Source organism: Larimichthys crocea, chromosome I (assembly GCF_000972845.2).
Source record: "Larimichthys crocea isolate SSNF chromosome I, L_crocea_2.0, whole genome shotgun sequence".
NCBI lineage: Eukaryota > Metazoa > Chordata > Actinopteri > Sciaenidae > Larimichthys > Larimichthys crocea.
In genome coordinates, this window is record NC_040011.1 from 40,495,583 (window position 1) to 40,513,362 (window position 17,780).

Sequence of the window (17,780 nt, forward strand, 5' to 3'; positions counted from 1 at the left end):
GGGTTGGGGAGGTGGTAAAGTGTTGTCCCAAACAGTAAGCAAAGCACACACTCTGTTGATCTCCATGGGCTTGAATGAGTTGTCTGCTGAATGAGTGCAAAAGTGTGGACAAAACATGTCGACAAAGAATCAGCAACAAAAGGCTTGTGAGGTTTTTTTTTGTTTAAAAGAACGTTTTCAGCTCAGGTCGTGGCAATGTTCATTACTCCTGTGCTTCCTTCTTTTTCCCTGAGATGTGATTAGTGTATAGCAGAGTCAGCCTCTGGGTAATGAGAATATATGGTGAAAGGTATAAAGCATCTGATGTGATTTTTTTTTTTTCTTCCCGTGCCCTAGTTTTATTTATACTCAGACTCAACAGCAGACACCGACACTAGTCATTCAGTTTGTGATATTTTGTATTTGTGTCCGCGTGTAGATGTCGGTGGTGCACAGGTGTGCACGAGTGTACTCCTCACGCTCCCTGCCTAATAAGAGCTTAACCTTATTAATCACATTAGTGTGCTGAGGGGTGGCTGCGGCGACACTCACACATGCTCGCGCAGACACACACCGACACATGCTCAGACATGCGCACACAGGCAGAGGCATGTCAATCTGTCATTAGTTAATAGCTCATTAGCACAAAGTGATTAATTACTCTGGCAGGGTGTGGGCCTGACAAGGATGAGTGGGGTGGGGGGGTGAAGGAGGGAAGGAAAGGACCATGGAGACAACAAGGTTTTTTTTTTCTTCTTCTTCACTGAGGGAAAAGAGCAAGAGTTGGGCATGAGGGAGGGTAGTGAAGAAAATGTTAACCACCTCTCGCTTCTTCTCGTAGAACGGGGTTTCGCCGCTATCGATCGTGGATTTAGAAGCTTACCGCAAGGGCCGCTCATGCATGTGTGTGTGCAGGCGTACTGTACCCGTTCTCCTGGAGGTGTTTTGCTGGGCTGTGTTTTTTCCTCTGTCTCACGGGGACCAGCTGTAAAGGTTAACTAGTCTTTTCTTAAGCTTTCAGCCTCATGACAAATGACCATGTTCAACCCAAGGGGGCACCTTATAGCACACCTTCTCTCTCCATCTATTCCTCTCTCTCTCTCTTTCTCCACCCCCCTTTCCGACTTCATCCGCTCTCCCTTGGTGTTTCTGCTCAGGAGGCAGGTAGAAGGAGGAGAAACAGGAAGAAGTAGGTGGATGGGAACAGGCGGAGGTAAGGGGGGAAAAAAAGAACAAAAACTGTCACTGGGAGGAAGAAAGGGATTGTGAGGCGAAGAGACATTGGAAAAAATTTGGGTTAAAAAAGGCAGATAACATGCTCGGAGTGTACAAGTCGACAGCTCGCAGTTCAAACTGCATAGCTTGAGTTTCATAAATCCAACATTAACCTGATAGTGTAATAATGAGATGACAAAAGCAGGAGGGGGGGAGGAGTAAATGTCCACACTATGCCTAATAAGCAGAGGTTTTACTTCTCATACTGTTACACGATCCGTGCTCACCTTCGTCTGTGTGACCTTTCCATATGTTCCTTTAACATATCTCCCTTCTTCTTCTTCTTCTTCTTTTCTTTTCCATCCTTCCAGACTCCTGCCCTCCATACAGGACTATAACGGGCTCAATGGACTCTCCAGTGAATCACGCTGAGCTGGGGCATCTGTATAGCCCACATATAGTACATCTAATATATATGCTTATACAGATATGCCAGGTATAATGATGCTGAATGGCATTGATAAATAACCCGCGTGAGAAACTTTGTGTTCACGTGTGTGTGTGTGTGTGTGTGTGTGTGTGTACATGTGTATATCAGCGAAGGGGAGGCTCATGCGTGTGTACGTGTGCATGATGGAGTATTACAAGGTGTTGTCAAGAAAGCAATTTGTTTCTGTCTCAGATGGGTTTTTTTATCATGACAAATTGACGTGAACCTCATCGAGAAACCCAGCGTCTCCTCCCGCTGATTCTACCTGGGCCGCTCTCTCTCACAACTTTAATATGATGAAGTCATATAGCCGCAAAAAAAAAAAAAAAAACACCGTCCTCCCCTCTCCTCTCCGTCTGTCCCCCACCTCCCTGCACTTCTCCACCACCGACCCCTATGCTGTAAATCGAGCCTCAACACCTGTGTGCGGAAGTGGGCGTGCACCAAGGGAGCGTCTAGCTGCCCTCGTGTGTGTGTGTGTGTGTGCTGCTCCTGATCTATGAATGCATATGTGTGAGCGTGCACGCGGGTGCCGCGGCACATTGTGTGCAATGCATCTGTGACTCGTTGAGGATGATAGATGGCGTCTGAGAATGTCACATGAAGAGGTAGAAAATGAGGCTGACAGGGGGCCCTCTGGAGTGGTGGCTCAGAGGCCTGGCCTTTACTGCTCATCTCCTCGTCCCTCTTCACTACGGTGCACAGCAGGCTACACGTGCCTGCTTTGTGTCCACGGTTCCATACTTGGAGTGTTTGTATGTGTGTGTCTGTGTTGTTGTCTTTTCCACTCTCAGATCACAAACACACTAACATTCCCAATGATGTCTTCATTAACTCAAATATCATTCTTCTTAGTCATGTTGAATTATGTCTAAATGTGCGCTAAATGATGAACAGCTTTGGTGATGCAGGACTGTCTAAATGCATAATGTCTAATAAGTGACTTCAGCGATGTGTCAAATGCTCGCTGAATGTTGATCAATGCGTTCGGTGATGTGGGATTATGCTAATGTTTCCACGTTTTTTTTTTTTTTGATGAGCTCCATGATGACCTCAGCCCGTTGGTTGATAGGTGACATGATGTCTGCCCTCTGCTGGGCACTGGAAGGACCTTCACTCACCTGGTAACCTGGTACCTGAGCTGGTGAGCCGGATGTTATAAAGAGAGAGAAATGGCACCTTTATGTTTCAGTGAGTTAATTCAGCTTGTCTGATCTGTGTCTTTCTGTCAGAGGACAAAATCACTTGTCTGGAAATGAAAGATTTCATGCCGTGCGAGGTTGATGTTTGACAAGAGTTTGTGCTGGTTCTGTGGCTGCCGTCCCCTCGCACTTTGTTTGACATTGTTCTTTCCCTATTTAGGGACATTATGTGGATGCGAGCGCGCCCATGTGAGATCTGACATATTACTGGCTTCATCGCCGCAGTGTCCTCTGCCCTTCCTCCCTCCCTCCCCGCTCCACGTCTCTGCTTCACCGCCTTGTCTTTTCTCCTTCCACCCTCAAACCCCCCCCGTCTCTCCTCTCCATCCACCTTGCCTCATCCCCCTCCTCTCCTTCTCGCACACCCATTCCCTCGTGTCTCCCGCATCTCATTTTATCCCCTTTTCCTCCTCTTTCTCTTTCCCCTTTTGCCTTCTGATGTGCATGCTTTGTCACATTCCCATGATTCTGTCACTCTTTCACTTTCTAGCGCTCGTGGGCTCCATCGCTTCCTCCCGCCCTTGTTGCCACCTCCTCCTCCTCCTCCTCCTCCTCCTGCTTCTATCTACCACTACGTTCTCCCTCTTTCACTGTCTCACCCCTGCCCCCTTTTCTCTCTCCCTTTGGCTCATTCGTTAGCTCCCGCCGTCATCCTACCTCCCCCTCCATCTCGGTGGTGCGGCGCTGCTGGGAGAGAGAGAGAGAGAGAGAGAGAGAGAGAGAGAGAGAGAGAGAGCGAGTGTGTGTGTGTGTGTGTGTTGAGTCTGCTCTCAGTCTCAGCTGTGGGCAGATGGAGGATGGAGCCGCAGCCACATCTCTCCTTCTCTTCTGCTCTGCCTGCCACAGGCTGAAAGGCACTCTCTTTTTCACTCTCAGTGTCTCCTCATCCATCCGTTCCCTTATGCCCGAGCTGGCCTTGATCTGTGACGGATTGAGCAAAAAAAAGGACTGAGGACTAGAAACAGGAGGGAGACAAAAAAAAAGACCTGCAGTCTCCTGGAAAAAAAAAAGAAAGAAAGAAAGAGGGGAAAGCAGTGCAGGGCATTGCGCTCATCCTTTTTCCCCTCCGGTGTTTTGGTGTGTGGCGTTCGTCTCTGCAGTGCAACAGCTACACGTGTGTTGATCCACACTGCGTGAGTGAGGGAGTGTGTGTGTCTGTGTGTGTGTGTGTGTGTGCGTGTCTCGGCGCTCCTGCTCTCTATCTCGCTCCCTCTTTCCTCCTGCGTGGTGCTCCGGCACTCAGCTAGCGGATTGTGCTTCACAGAGCTTCACTGCAAACAGACTGAGAGAGAGAGGAGGAGAAGAAAGGGAGACGAGGAGTGAAGGAGAACACGAGGCAAGGCAGCAAGGACTTTTTGTCAAAGAGGGGAGAAAAACAAGGCACAGAAAGAAAAAAAGATTGAGAATCAAGAAAAGAGGACTCTTAAGGGAGCGGAGAGGAGTGGAGTGTGGAGGAGAGGAGATAAGGGTAGAGGGTTAATCAGAAACAGAGACAAGTACGGAGCGATGCATCACTCAGGCAACACAGGAAGAACCAAGACCCTCTCTCATGAGACAGGTAAGACCCTCGATACGTGTTTGTCACTAAAGCAGTCAGATGGCATTGTGCTGTATTCTCTCCAGACAACAGTGTGAGGAACAATAGAGCATCGCTGTAACTTGACTGTAGCCAATCCCTGTGTTTCTTCTGCCGAACACACGCTCAGACAGAAAACATCTTGAATCATTTCAGATTTTTTATTATTTTCTGTCTAAATGCATCTTTGGTTTCTAACACCTCGCTGTAATGTAGGTTATATATGCACGTACAGCAGAGTGTGTGTGTGTGTGTGTGTGAGAGAATGTGTGTATGAGGTGGAGGCGGTGGCGGTGATCAAACGGCATACATCTGAATAGAACTTGGCTTTGATGTGCGCTTGAAGTTATGATTGGCATCCGCGAATGCCAGTACCCGCTGTACGCGTGCGTTTCCCCCCCCACGCGCGTGCCCGTGTGTCCGTGTGTGTTTATTGGTCATTGATTTTGAAGTTGGTGCGTACGTAAGTGCGCCCTTGTGTGTCGCCCCCCCCCCAGCTTTCTGGTGAGCGCATTCCAGTTGATGGTAATTACAGTGATTGACAAGATGGCAAGAAATGGACGGGACACACATTGCCCCTATCCTAACTCCAATCTATAATTTATTCATGTGTGTGTGTGTGTTCGTCAATATTTACAAGGTTATTTCTAAAGTATTTGCCTTTCTAATTCAACGCTGATTAATTGATTGGATATTTAGATGTGATGTGGATTTGATTTCAAAATCAAAACGGTCTGATTTATTTTTTTTTTGGTGCCTTGTGTGAATGTGCAGGTTATTTGAGAACAGCAGGGGGGTTTTGTTGTTTGACAGAACAGTTTGACCTCGGGAACAAAAAAAAAAAAAAAAAAAAACAAAAAAAAAAAAAAAAGTGTCTACAGTATATCTGCGCGTCTGTATCTGTGTGTGTGTGTGTTTGTGCTTGTGCGTGTCATATAATAGTTTGTTTGATTGCTTTGTGGGTGTGAAGGGATTGCTAGCACTCGTCAAGCTAATCAAACAGTTCCCACAGACAATCACAACATGGCACACACACCCCTCTCAGCAGCTCCGACACATCTGCCTCCTATCTGAACAAACATTTTGAATTTACAAGCTAGACAGGCGTAATATGGGTTATGTGGTTTTTTTTTGTTTTTGTGTGTGTTTTGAACACATAAAGGCAACATTGTCTAAGGAAATACAGGCCTTTCACAAGCTCACACACACACACACACACACACACACAGGCTCCCTGAACCGCCCACACACACATACACACACACACAAAGACACCCACCAACACAAACACACACACATCTGTTACACGGATCCGGCCCAGCGGTGGATAAATGTGCCTTTCTGATTGCTGCCACAGACAGGACGTGATTGGCATGGCAGACCAGGGAATTAGCCATGGTTTCCATGGTGACTAATTAGGAGAGTCCTGACTGGTGGGTTTATGAAGACAGATGACAGATCGGTGGTTCACTTCCTGCTTTACGGAGCGGGTGGTCCCATTGGCTAGCAAGACCCCCTGCCATCTGAGACAGACAGGCCCTCTGCAGGCCACCTCACACGTGTTCAGCTGTCACCAAACATGCAAATATGAAAGAAAATTAAATGTTATCCCGAGCCAGCAGACACTTTTAAATCTCTGCGTTCATTTTGGTGGTCTAAGGGGAATGAGCACGTCTCACTGATCACACAGGTTTATTGAAACTTGTACTTATGACTGATAGTTTTGAATGAAGTCTTTGAATCTCACACAGTAAACACGCCACATGCGCTCGGCTGTAGGGTAAAAACCACGCTATGTAAGTATACGTATTTAGAGAGTCATTCAGAAGACACCCGTTTTATGTGACAATAAACAAGTCAGACGGCCACACACACTCACGCTGATTATGCAGCTACGGGGCATGTGAGAGAGAAATAGGTGTGATTGGGTCCATCTGTGGCGGAGAAAGAGAGAGAGAGAGAGGGAGAGAGACACAGAGAGAGCTCCATCTGTGGACACCTGCCCTTCCTCCAGGCTACCGTCCCTTTTCTCTGAACTGCCAACAAGATCTGTGGTTGCACAGGTGCGCGTTTGTCTGTGTGTTTTTCACAAATTCGGCTTGAGTCTGTGTGTTTTTTTTTTTTGGTTTTGTTTTTTCAACCGTCTGAATCTGAAAAATTTCACAATGAAGTTTGTCTGATTTGAATCCCCCACCACCTTTCACAAAAAAAAAGTCCAAATCAAAAGAGGCTCTCGCTGACTAATGTGTGACTATAGATGTCAGCTCCACCGATCTCACGTTTGGATTTAACTTTACACTTTTTTTTTCTTTTCATCTTCGCTTACTGCTCTTTTCAACTGCAAGCGTTTTGACGTGTGATATCAGGAACAGCACAGGTGTAACTTATACATAAATGAATGCATTATGTATGTGTGTTTATTGGTATGGCTTAGTGGGACATCATTAAGTATTAGTTACACCTGTGCTTTTGCTGCTAATTTGAAAAGTGCAACATGAGAAATAGGCTCCAAAAGGATCATGCTTAAGGCTGCTGCACAAATGTGTCTTTCTTTTTCTTTTCTTTTTTTTTACAACTAACACACCACTACTGCCAAGTGATACTGCACCATGAATAATAGATGCTCCTGGACACAGGCAATCCAGCCTACAACACACTGTTGGACACCTTAAAAAACACACTACCAGAAAAATTAATGATAACAGGTAGAAGAGAGTGAGCCTTCCCTTCTCTTTCATTCAGCTCTGTGTCCCTCTCTCTCTCTCTCTCTCTGTCAGGCACCAGCTCCACCTAATGGCCTCTACGGGTACTGAGGCCCACTCATATTCACACACACACACACAGACACGCACACACACACACTGAAGCAGCCTGACACGCACACACACTCTTTGATTAAAATGGCTGGAGCGCGATTCCATTTCCCCGGGAAGATCGAGGTAGTTAGAAAGCCACTGAGATAATGGCCAGGATTTTTTATTTTTATTTTTTTTTGGGAAGGAAAGGGGGGAAAGGGGGTGTGGTCGGATCCTATTTATTGGAATGCGACCCCTCCATGCGGGGGGGAGGCGGAGGGGAGAAGAGGACACGAAAAGGAGAGGTGATTGGAAGAGGCACAGAGTGGGAGAGAGAGAAAATAGCAAAGCGATTGAAGAAGACGTGCGTGTCACGGCTAAACAAATAAGCATGTGTGGGAACAGATGGTAATAAAGTTCTCTGTTACAAGACTAGTGGCTCGTACGCACACACACACACACACACGCCAACACACACAGACCCACACATGCACAGCTTGATTATGCGGAGTATTGGGCCATGAGTCATTAAGACTTTGTCTCAGTGAAGCTGACTCGAAAGTGAGCAACGACAGTCATCTACAAAGGCCGGTCACTAGCAGTCATCTTTCTTTCTACCCTTCTCTCTCTTTACTCCGTCCATCTGTCTCTGTCTGCTTCGCTCCCTCTGCCTCTTTTGTTTCCACCTATTTTGGCCTCTTTTACCAGCTCCTCTATTCTCTCCACCCACTGCTCCTCTCCTTCTTTCTCCGTCATCTTCTTTCTTTTGCATCACTTTCTTCATTTCCCGTTCTCTCTGTTGCCTTCCCGCTTTAGGAAAATGAGTTTTTCCCTCTGCTTTCAGTTTTTCCATCGAGTGTTCTTTAAGCCAAATGCGCGTGTATGTACATATGCGTGTGTGTCGATGTGTGAGGGCGATGTGTCCTCAATCTCAGTGAAAGCATTTGTTTCCCTCTGCCAGTGGAGATAGATTATGTATTTCACTCCTTTTCCTCGCATTGGTTTTTTCCCTCCATCACACGTTTTGTCCTCCCCACTCAAGGTCAGCTGGAAGATTGCTTTCAGCCCCCTGTGTCCTCCCCGACGCACCATGCTTTATTGCGTGTATGGCCGTCAGCGGCTGTGCATTTGTGTATAATATGTGCGGTTTGATGGCTTTGTGTGCATGTTTGAAAATTGCGGAAGAAAAGGGTTGTGTTTTTTTTTTCTTTTTTCTTTTCTATTTTGTGTGTGTTGCTCAATCTGTTCTTTCTCTCATCAGGTAAGCACTTGTGTGTGTGTGCGTGTGTGTGTGTGCCACGCTGATGGAAAAGCAGTCAGCCGGCAGTCAATCTCAGTTTCGAGTCAGTTTTGAAGGAAAAGGAAATAGAAAGCGAAAGGAAATCGTTGAGATTAACACGGCTGATATTAAAATGTTAGGATTTTTTTATTTTTTATTGAGTCAACTTAAAGTTAAAGTAAAATGTTTCAAAAGGGTTTCTTTCGCAAATTTTATGGATGCATTTTCCTACAGTAAATATTTAATGCACTTATTGATTTCTAGAGTGTGTCTGAGTGCGCGTGTCTGCTATAGTGTGTGTGGCTGTTTTTTTTGTATGGACGGTTGGAGGTATTAATTTTCACAGTGGTGATTTGGGTGAGTAAAGGGCTGGCAAGCTAACCGGTGTTCTCAGCATGCTTTTTGAGCATGTGTGTGTGCGTGTGTGTGTGTGTGTGTGTCTGATCAGTGAGCTGGCTGGTTTTATGCTTGACTACCCTGGCTGCTCATCCATGTGTACCATCTGCATGTGGCGCTGCCATGTGTGTCACCTATACCCCAACACATCCCACTCCTCTCCTATCTCTAACCAGCTCTCCATCCACACCTGACGCTTTCTGCTCATTGTCCTCTTATCGCCGTCTCGTTCTGCTTCCCTTTAAAAAAAAAGAAAGAAGCTAATTTATTAAGAAAAACGGAAAAACAAAAGCTGACATCACACTTCGTTTAAATCCTTTCACTTACTTTGCGCCTCATATTAATAAGGAAGATGAATATTTTCACATAGTTATTCATCATCTTCATTCACCTTTTAATTTTCCCCCGAGCAAGAAACCATCATACCCTCAATCACAGCAGCTGCGTAAGATGCAGTGTTGTTTCATTTGTTAGCCATGCAACGCCAACACTCTAAAAGATCGATCCGTGCCAGAGCTAACTATGTGACAGATGAAAGTGTCACAATTACAGTCATGCTGAAGTGACAAATTGATCCCAGCATTTCTGCTGGAAAGGAGATTTTGTCTTAGGGTTGCCATTGTTCATCTACACGGCCTCATTATACCTTCTGGGATAACAGCGACAGCGGTGACTCATTGACACATCACGCCGTTGTTTGTAAACTCGAAACCCGACTAACCATTCTCCATTCCATTCTTCATCTTATCTAATGTTCCTCATTTCTCTGCTATCTCTGCCTCCCTGCTGGCTGCTACCTCCCGTCCACATTTCCTCCTTCACAGCACCTCCCTTCATCTTTGATATCCTTCTCCCCCAAAACACTGACTCCAGCTTCCTGAACTCTTCACCCCCTTCTTTTGTTCTCTCTCCTGCAGCTCTTCCTCCCTTCTCACCAAATACTCTCCTCGGGTCTGTGTTATTAACATAAAAATGGAGGAGAGACTACCTTTTCCTCCAGCCCCAGACTGTGAGTCACTCCGCCCCGCCAGCTACTGGCTGCCTCCATGGGTGCCACGTTGTGACAGATGTGGAACCGATTTTAAGGGACGGAGTGAGGACAATGGCTCACACGATATAGAGTTCGCATCCGGGCGGTTTCAAAGAGCGGGGCTTCTGCTGGAGACACTCAGGTAGCTTGCTGTGCTGCCTCTGTGCAAAAGTAGGTCAAATATAGGATACACAGAAAGGGAGTTGTTTTTGCTTCCCAACTAGAGGTACTTGAACTCCTGGGAGTGTGTGAAAGATTGTAACTAATGTCAGCTGTAACACCGGAGCACTATCTCGCTTGTTGTAATTGAGAAGACCTCAAAAAAATAGTTAGTTTGTGAAATGTAATGCAATAAAACGATTGAAATGGAAGTAATGCATAAAGTTAATGCAGAAACTATTACCTAAAAGTAATGGATCAATGGCAAGTAGCTATAAGTATGGATGAATTCACTGAAGGTGAAAGCTGAAAGTGATGGAAGATTGGTGAAATAGCTCAAAGTATGATTGAACACTTCAAACAGAGAACTAAAAAGAATGAATAAACGGTTATAAAGATACTATGTGGTTGGAATCGTTCGCTTCAAGTGTTTAACAGTTGGAATATTTATCTAATAAATAATGGTTGAAATGAAACGTTATTATTTTAAATAATTAATGTTGTTAAACAGCATCCAGTTTGAATGTTGTTGAGTTCATCTGTCAGGGGTGGGGAGGTACTCAGACATAAAGTTATATTCATAAAGAAGTATTTCCACCCGCTGCTGTCAGATTCGTTTTTTAAGAAAGAAAGATTTTATCGATTACATGTGTCCTTTAAATCACGGCAAGGACTTCAAGCCTGACTTCATGCAGACAGTAATGCATTATCGAGTTAGTTTTTATCACTTTTGAATTACTTTGATGAACACACCGGAATGACTCTTCCGACAAAAAAAGGTACATTAGCCGTCCATCAGTTTTGTGAGGTGGTTGACAAGTTCGACTGAAATGTTTTTTTTCTCACTTTTCCCTCAATTAGCCGCTCCGTGCATAATGTGCTCGCTTCCATGAGGAGGTGATTAAACGAAGAAACATCACGGCTTCCTTCTCTCTTCCGTTTCCGCATTCAGTCACAGCGTAGGCCTATTTACAGCTCAGTAGGGATTTACCCAGTAGATACGGCGGCACAGTATCATCATCTTTGAACTGTAGAGTCTGAAAGGACTCGTAAAGGTCACTCTAGTTGTGATACGCGAGTCATTATGCCGCTTTGTAACTCAATACGTACGCTGATGTTACATAACCTTTTTTTTCCTACTGTACATTACCAGCTTTAATCTCCATCTCTCATCCTAGTTCACAGGTTTGAATATATAAACACGCACATGCACGCACGCACAAGCTTAACCAGACAGTGGCTACAGCTGCCTTACTAAGCAGAAGGTGTGTTTTGAGGAGACAGGATGTTTGACCTTGCCTAAAGGATGATGACAAAGTGAAACCCAGTCTTTGCATGTGTGTTAGTGTGTGTGTGTGTGTGTGTGTGTGTGTGTGTGTGTGGGGGGGGGGGAGGGGGGGGTGCTCCTAATGACCAATGCTTAAGGGGGAGATGAGGGTAGATGGGCCATGCAGCAGGGCAGAGGGGGGCAGGGAAATGATTCCATCGATCATTCTTGATCACCTAAACAATGTCACACGGCACATTCATCTCTCTGAATGTGTGTGTCTCTCTCTCCCTCTGTCCCGTCCCCCTCTTTGTCTCTCATATTGACACACATTGTGACTCTCACCTCTTGTCTCTCTAACCTTTTTTTTTTTCTCCCTGTGTCTGTGTGTATGTGATTTGAGACTGATGCTGCAGTGATGGCACTGGCCAAATGCCAGCTCTTGCACAGTTCCATTAGCATTGCGAAAGGCTGGCCGTAGATTGCTATTGATTGACTATGGCCTCTATTCATAGGCTATTCAGCCTGGAGCACACACACATATGGAGACACAAGTGCACTAGAATGGAGGGTATGTGAAACCAGACAGACACATGGGAGAAATTAGAGGGATTTCGTTGCATCCCCAGACTACTAATGTGATTGACGTCTGGTTAAATATTTCATCATTTCCATTTTAAAAAATATTGCTATGAGGTTTCCTAAGATGACTCACTGACTTCAGTACATATTGTATGCTGCTTTGGAGGAATAAGAAAGAGTATCAGTGATGTGACTTGTGATTGGTTTACTGGACCGGCTTGCACGCACTTGTTGGCTTTGACGGCGACTCGGGGACGCCAGGCTTGTCGATTGCCGAGCTTTGGATTTTAAAACAAATCAATGCCAAGTGACTGGACCCCGGAGCCACTTGTTAATGAGAACCACCACACAGAGATCTTCATACTCCTTCTGTCTCCACTCCTCCTCCTCCTGTCTGTCTGTCTGTATCCCGCCCGCTGCTCCGTCTCTATCTCTCGCCCTGTTTTGATTTTACAGCGTTTTCATTTCTCTCACCTTTCGCCCTTCGCCCACTAGAGAACCCGCTTATGTGCATGCACACACACACACATGCACCTGAAGTTTATTTTCTGTATGCCTCTGGTTTGTTTTTTTTTTCCTTAAGATATTCTTAGATGTCAGACCCTCTAGTGACAGCCCACCAAGGTTTTGCTTGTTCAGTCTGTGTCACAGCAGTGAAAACTGTGCTTCCCATATAGGCTTCAGAAGTACGTCTTATCTGTTAGTAAAATAATTACTAAGTGTAAAAAGATTCATTAAAACCTGTCACTTAATAACGCACATTTACATTTTGCAAAAATATGTGCGATGCCTCCAACAGCTGCAACTATTGTTTAGCGTCGTGCGCGCACATGTACGAATGGCGTCTGCGTGTGTCTGTGAACACGTTGAGAGGATTAGGGATGTAATGCAGGATTATCCAGCAGGTAGACTTCCCACTTCTTCTGCCGAGGAAGAGATGGAGAGGTGGAGATGGTTGGATGGGGAGAGGAAAGAAAGAAAAGACAGGAGAGTGACAGAGGAATGAGTTGAAGGAGGAGGAGAAGAAGGCAAGTCCATTCAAACGGCGCGATTTACATTTGACATGCAGAAGTTGTTTAAAATGAATTAAAACTGAAAGAATTAAAGACAAATGTTGACATACGAGAGATTGGGGGAAAGGTATTTAAAGAGCCAATTTCAAAGTCATTCACATAATAAGAAAAATATTATCCATGTATACATGCATAGAAATTTACACCTCAGATCCTTTGGTAATTTGTTCCACGCGCTTGGTAACTACATGATGATTTACTAATCTTTGTTCTTACTCTGGGAACAGCAAACAAACCAGCTCCGGATGATCTAAGAGCTCAAATCATTTAATGATTTATAGACAAGGAGTAAGAGTGTTTTCTACTCTGTGACACACACTGGAAGCCAGCGCAAAATCTGAAGACCTGGTGGAGAAGTGCGTATGGATGGGAAGAAGAAAGAATAATACAAATATGCAAATATACCTGGCGAGAAGTGGCAACGAATGTCGCTCTGTTCCACAGAGAGAAAGCGAGAGAGAAAGGGAGTTTGAGGGAACGATGGAAAAAAAAGAGAATAAGAGTTACAGAGTAGGAGGAGGCAACAGTGGAGGATAATGGTTTTGTACTTTTCAGGTGAAGCACAAAATATTGAATATTTTTCAGATCCAGTAATGGGAGCAAATCATTCCTCCACCTTGTGTACTTGTATATTTGTGTCAGCGAATCAGTTTTCTCTCTCTTTTTGTCAGCGTTCTTAACGTTGTTAACGGCACACATCACTGTTTGAGTGTAACGACACATATTGAAATATAATGAGACTTGAGTCATTGCCATTGCCACTCTTCAAAGTGGTTTTTATTTAGCACGGCATACTGCTTCAAGGTCCCCGCTGCCTTTCGCTCACCAACAGTTGCCAAGTATTAAATAAAACATAAGACGTAAGAGCAGTGTGAGCAAAGCAACCCGCTTTTCCCTGGTTAGAGCTCACATGAGGTGACACACACACACACACACACACACACACACACACACACACACGAACTTAGAGCACCATCCAGGGGGCTATGGGGTCTGTCTGTAGCATTTTGTAATTGTTTTGGGCTAATCCTGGTTTTAATATGTCTCTCACAGCAGGGAGGCCTTCACGCTTAATAGACACCACGGATTTGTTTAATTATGTCTGCGTGTGTGCGTGCATGCGTGTGTGTGTGTTTCATGTGTGTTTTAGGAAAAGAGGGTGAGAAAGTGACGGTGTTTGAGTAATTGAGCGTCACTTTCGTGACAGTTTGTTTTAGGATCTTTGCATGTGTAATGTGATGAATTAAAAAAAAAAAAAAACTATATAAGTGTGAAAGAACACAGAGGCATAGAGAGCATCTGTGCTTATAGACACAATGCTCACACACAGCTAATGTATGCACACACACAGACACACACACACACACACATCGAGCGAGTGAACCCTTGGCAGTACTTCTCCAGTCTGTTTGAAGTAGTGTCTCAAGGGAGGCTATAGGACTGTGGCAGTGTTTCACCCACTCAAACACACACACACACACACACACACACACCGGCTCGCAGGGAGAGAGGGATTGCAGAGAGAAAGGGGAAAAGACAGACAGAGGAGACAGGAGGAGGAGTGCTTCCTCCTCAAACACACTCCACAACTCGTCTTGTTCCTATCTCCCGGTCTCTCTCCGCTCCCCTTGCAGACACAGAGTGCTCGGAGAACAGGTTGAGGTTGTTTACAGCCACACTTTTTCTTTTTCTTCCCTCCCTCCCCGGTGCTCATGTGCTCATACCTCCCTCTATCATACTCACACCAACCGGGTGAGATTAAAACGGCGCACTGGGGAAACAGCAAGGATATTACCCGGGCTGCATCGGCATCAGAAAGGGACTTGTCGTTTCATTTTGTCGCGGTCTCAATTAGAATAGCCGGCCCAGAAGGAGACGACTGCAGCGGGCCGGGGCTCAACGTTAGACAGCAAAAGCCTCCCGATAAAAGCCACCCTTCAAGAATATTTTCCAAGCACAGCCAGGGGCCGCTCGCTGCTCTCTGTCTCTTTTGTTAGTTGCATGACCCGATCAAGGCCACAGAAATTTAAAGCACCACTTGCCAATTTCAGGCCCTGTAAATTCATCTTTGAGAACAACAACAAAAAAAAAGCCAATAGAAGCAAATAAGGTGCGGAATAAATAAAGTGAGGAAATCAAAACATGCAAGAGTGATGGGCCAGAGAAAAGTATCAAAGGTGGGTTTTTTTTGTGCTTTTTTTTCAAGGATGACTAAAAAGCAACTCATTTGAATCATTTGTTTCTGCTTTTGCAGCCTCAGCCAGCAGCAGGCCCACAAATGCCTCATGTTTTCTTAAAACAATGAACACACACACACACACATGCAGAATAAAATTACACATGCACAAAACAATCCCACTTAAAGACAGTGCTGCAACGCTGCCAATCTGCAAAGCTATTGTATTATATTGTTCCCGGTTCTGCCGTGTGTTTTCAAGTCCAATTCCCTCTAAACCCTGTAATTTTCTCTGGCCTCATGTGTGAGTATGTGCAGGTACGCGGGCGGGGTTTTTAGTTTCTGTCGTCCTTGTCTCCTGCTCATTTCTCCAGACCTTTTTTTCTCCCCGGTGTCCCCTGGTGCAGCAAAAAGCAGCTAATGGAGAAGGAGTGTACCTGCACACAGGCACAGGTGGAGAGGCAGAGAAAGTGAGAGAGGGGTGAGGGACATAGAGGCGCACAGGGATTGAAGAGAGGGAGGGAGCCATGCAGAAAGAGGGGGATAGAAACAGGAGGGAAGGCACAGCGTTATATGGCAGAGGAGCGTAAAAAGCTCTCAGTCATGTTGCCAAAGTAACACCCTTGTTCCATGTGTTTATCCACGGCTTCTGCTCCAAGTTGTAAAGTACCTCGCAACTTAACCAAAACACCTTAAGTGTAAGTGTGTGTGCGCACTAGTCGAACTCTACACACAGATTTATGGATATACATGGATGGAAGTAGGAATAATTTTAGATTCATGTATCAGTTATTATTTTTCAATTAATCGATGAATCATTTCGTCTTTAAAAATTTTCAACAGTTCAGAGATCAACTGAAGCGTAATATATAACATAACTCCCACTCATGTATAAGTTGGAGGTAGAGTCAAATATAAACCCCAATTTAGAAAATGAAGCTTTGTTTGAACACCCCACCCTCATACTGCAGGTCCGTGTCTCAAGAGTCTATAAGTACAGATGCACAACAACATGAGGTTAGACACAGGTTAATTACAATATAGAAAATACAGGAGCAATTATAATAATAATACGTGTGATTTTCTGGAATATTCATGTTGCAGTATGTAGGCGTGCAGGGGGGTTATTTCATTCTCTTTTCTGTCATATCTGATAGGACTATTTTTAAATTATGCACAGCTTTACTAATTGTATCGTTTTCACTCTACGTCATGTATAGACATTTAGACATGTTATGAATTCCTGGATGAAATTATGGTCTTCAGAAGTGAAACATATACCCATAAGTTACTCAGATGTACTCTCCGCTACTTTCCTGTCCGACCTTGATTTTCTTTCCATCCCTCTCCTGCCCTTCACCTTCTCTCCTCTCCTTCTCCTTCATCCTCTCACTCTCTCCTCCAATACTAGAGGCTATTTTTTTTTTTTCAACTCCACTTAGCTTTTAGTGCTCTTCTGTGCCCCACTCAAGGGGAATCCACCTCTTTCCAGACACAGCCTTATTTTAGCAACACAAGCTGGTCCTCGGAGAGCCCTGTCAGACCTCATACACTGCGCCGTCTGCTCCTCTGCGTGTGTGTATGTGTTCCCGCGCTGTGCATGCGCTGCATGTGCACATTTTACAATGTTTCGAGACTGACAGGACATGCAGTGTCATCAAGAAAACATCCTCGCGAGTTGTTTAGGATTGTAAGTATTTCTTTTCTCTCCTTTCCATTCAGGAGTGGTCACAGCTACAGGTGAATTATTAACGAGATAGGGAATAGTCGTTCTACCTCAGATCTCCCACCGCCTCTTACATGAAAGAGGTGAAGGAGAGCAAGAAAAGTCTCTGAAGGAAGGCAAGCATGAAATACCAAACATTTTGGGTTTGAAATTCAGAGGCCATCAAGGATTTTGTGTCTCTTTTTCTAGCTTGCAACCCTTTCTGTCTGCACTTGTGTATGTGTGTACGCGGAGACACTTATTTCCATTTGAATATTCCTCATTTTTCTCTCTTCTCACTCCCCCCTGGCTAAAAACTAATCAGCCAGCCTCCTTCCATTCATCCTCCCTCTCTCTCTTTCCCCCCTCGCTTCCATTTTGACTCCCTCAGATCGCCAGGTAAAGTAGCATTCCGCTAGCTGTGCAATGGTGCAGTGAAAATGAGCAGGAAAGACAGAACCGTCTTCAGAAGCGTCACTGCGGGCCAAATGCCTTATTATGTCAGATTTACAAATTCCCCACTCCCGAGTCGGAGGAAAAAAAGTGACCTACATAACTACAGACCAGAAAGAAGAAGAAGAGGGAAAAAAAGGAAAGAAAAACACCAATGGCCCAATTCTCCTCTTCTCTCTCTCTCTCTCTCTCTCTCTCCACTCCACTCCCTCGTTCTCTCTATCTTTGACGCTCCCTCTCTAGCTGCTCTCTTTCTCTCTCATTTCGTCACCCCTCGTTTATCTCTATCCTTTCCCCGACAGCGGCTTGGTGAGTTATCACCCCTCATTCAGATGAGAAGAGTGGCGTGTATGAAGATCCGTTTTTTTTTTTTGGTGCATCAGTGTGTACTTGCCTGTCTGTG

General features: G+C 45.0%; 1 protein-coding gene across 7 annotated transcripts in view; it reads left to right on the forward strand.

Moving 5' to 3' along the window:
* Positions 1-17,780, forward strand: part of tenm2a (teneurin transmembrane protein 2a) — a 201,802-nt gene that overhangs the window by 91,946 nt on the left and 92,076 nt on the right. The window contains exon 1 of one of the 7 annotated variants that reach the window (XM_027282429.1): positions 3,466-4,444. The exons of the other annotated variants lie outside the window; for them this stretch is intronic. Coding sequence (XP_027138230.1) covers positions 4,393-4,444 — 52 coding nt within the window. The 5' untranslated portion in view covers positions 3,466-4,392. Of the gene's footprint in view, positions 1-3,465; positions 4,445-17,780 lie in introns of those variants that run through there. 7 annotated transcript variants of the gene reach the window in all.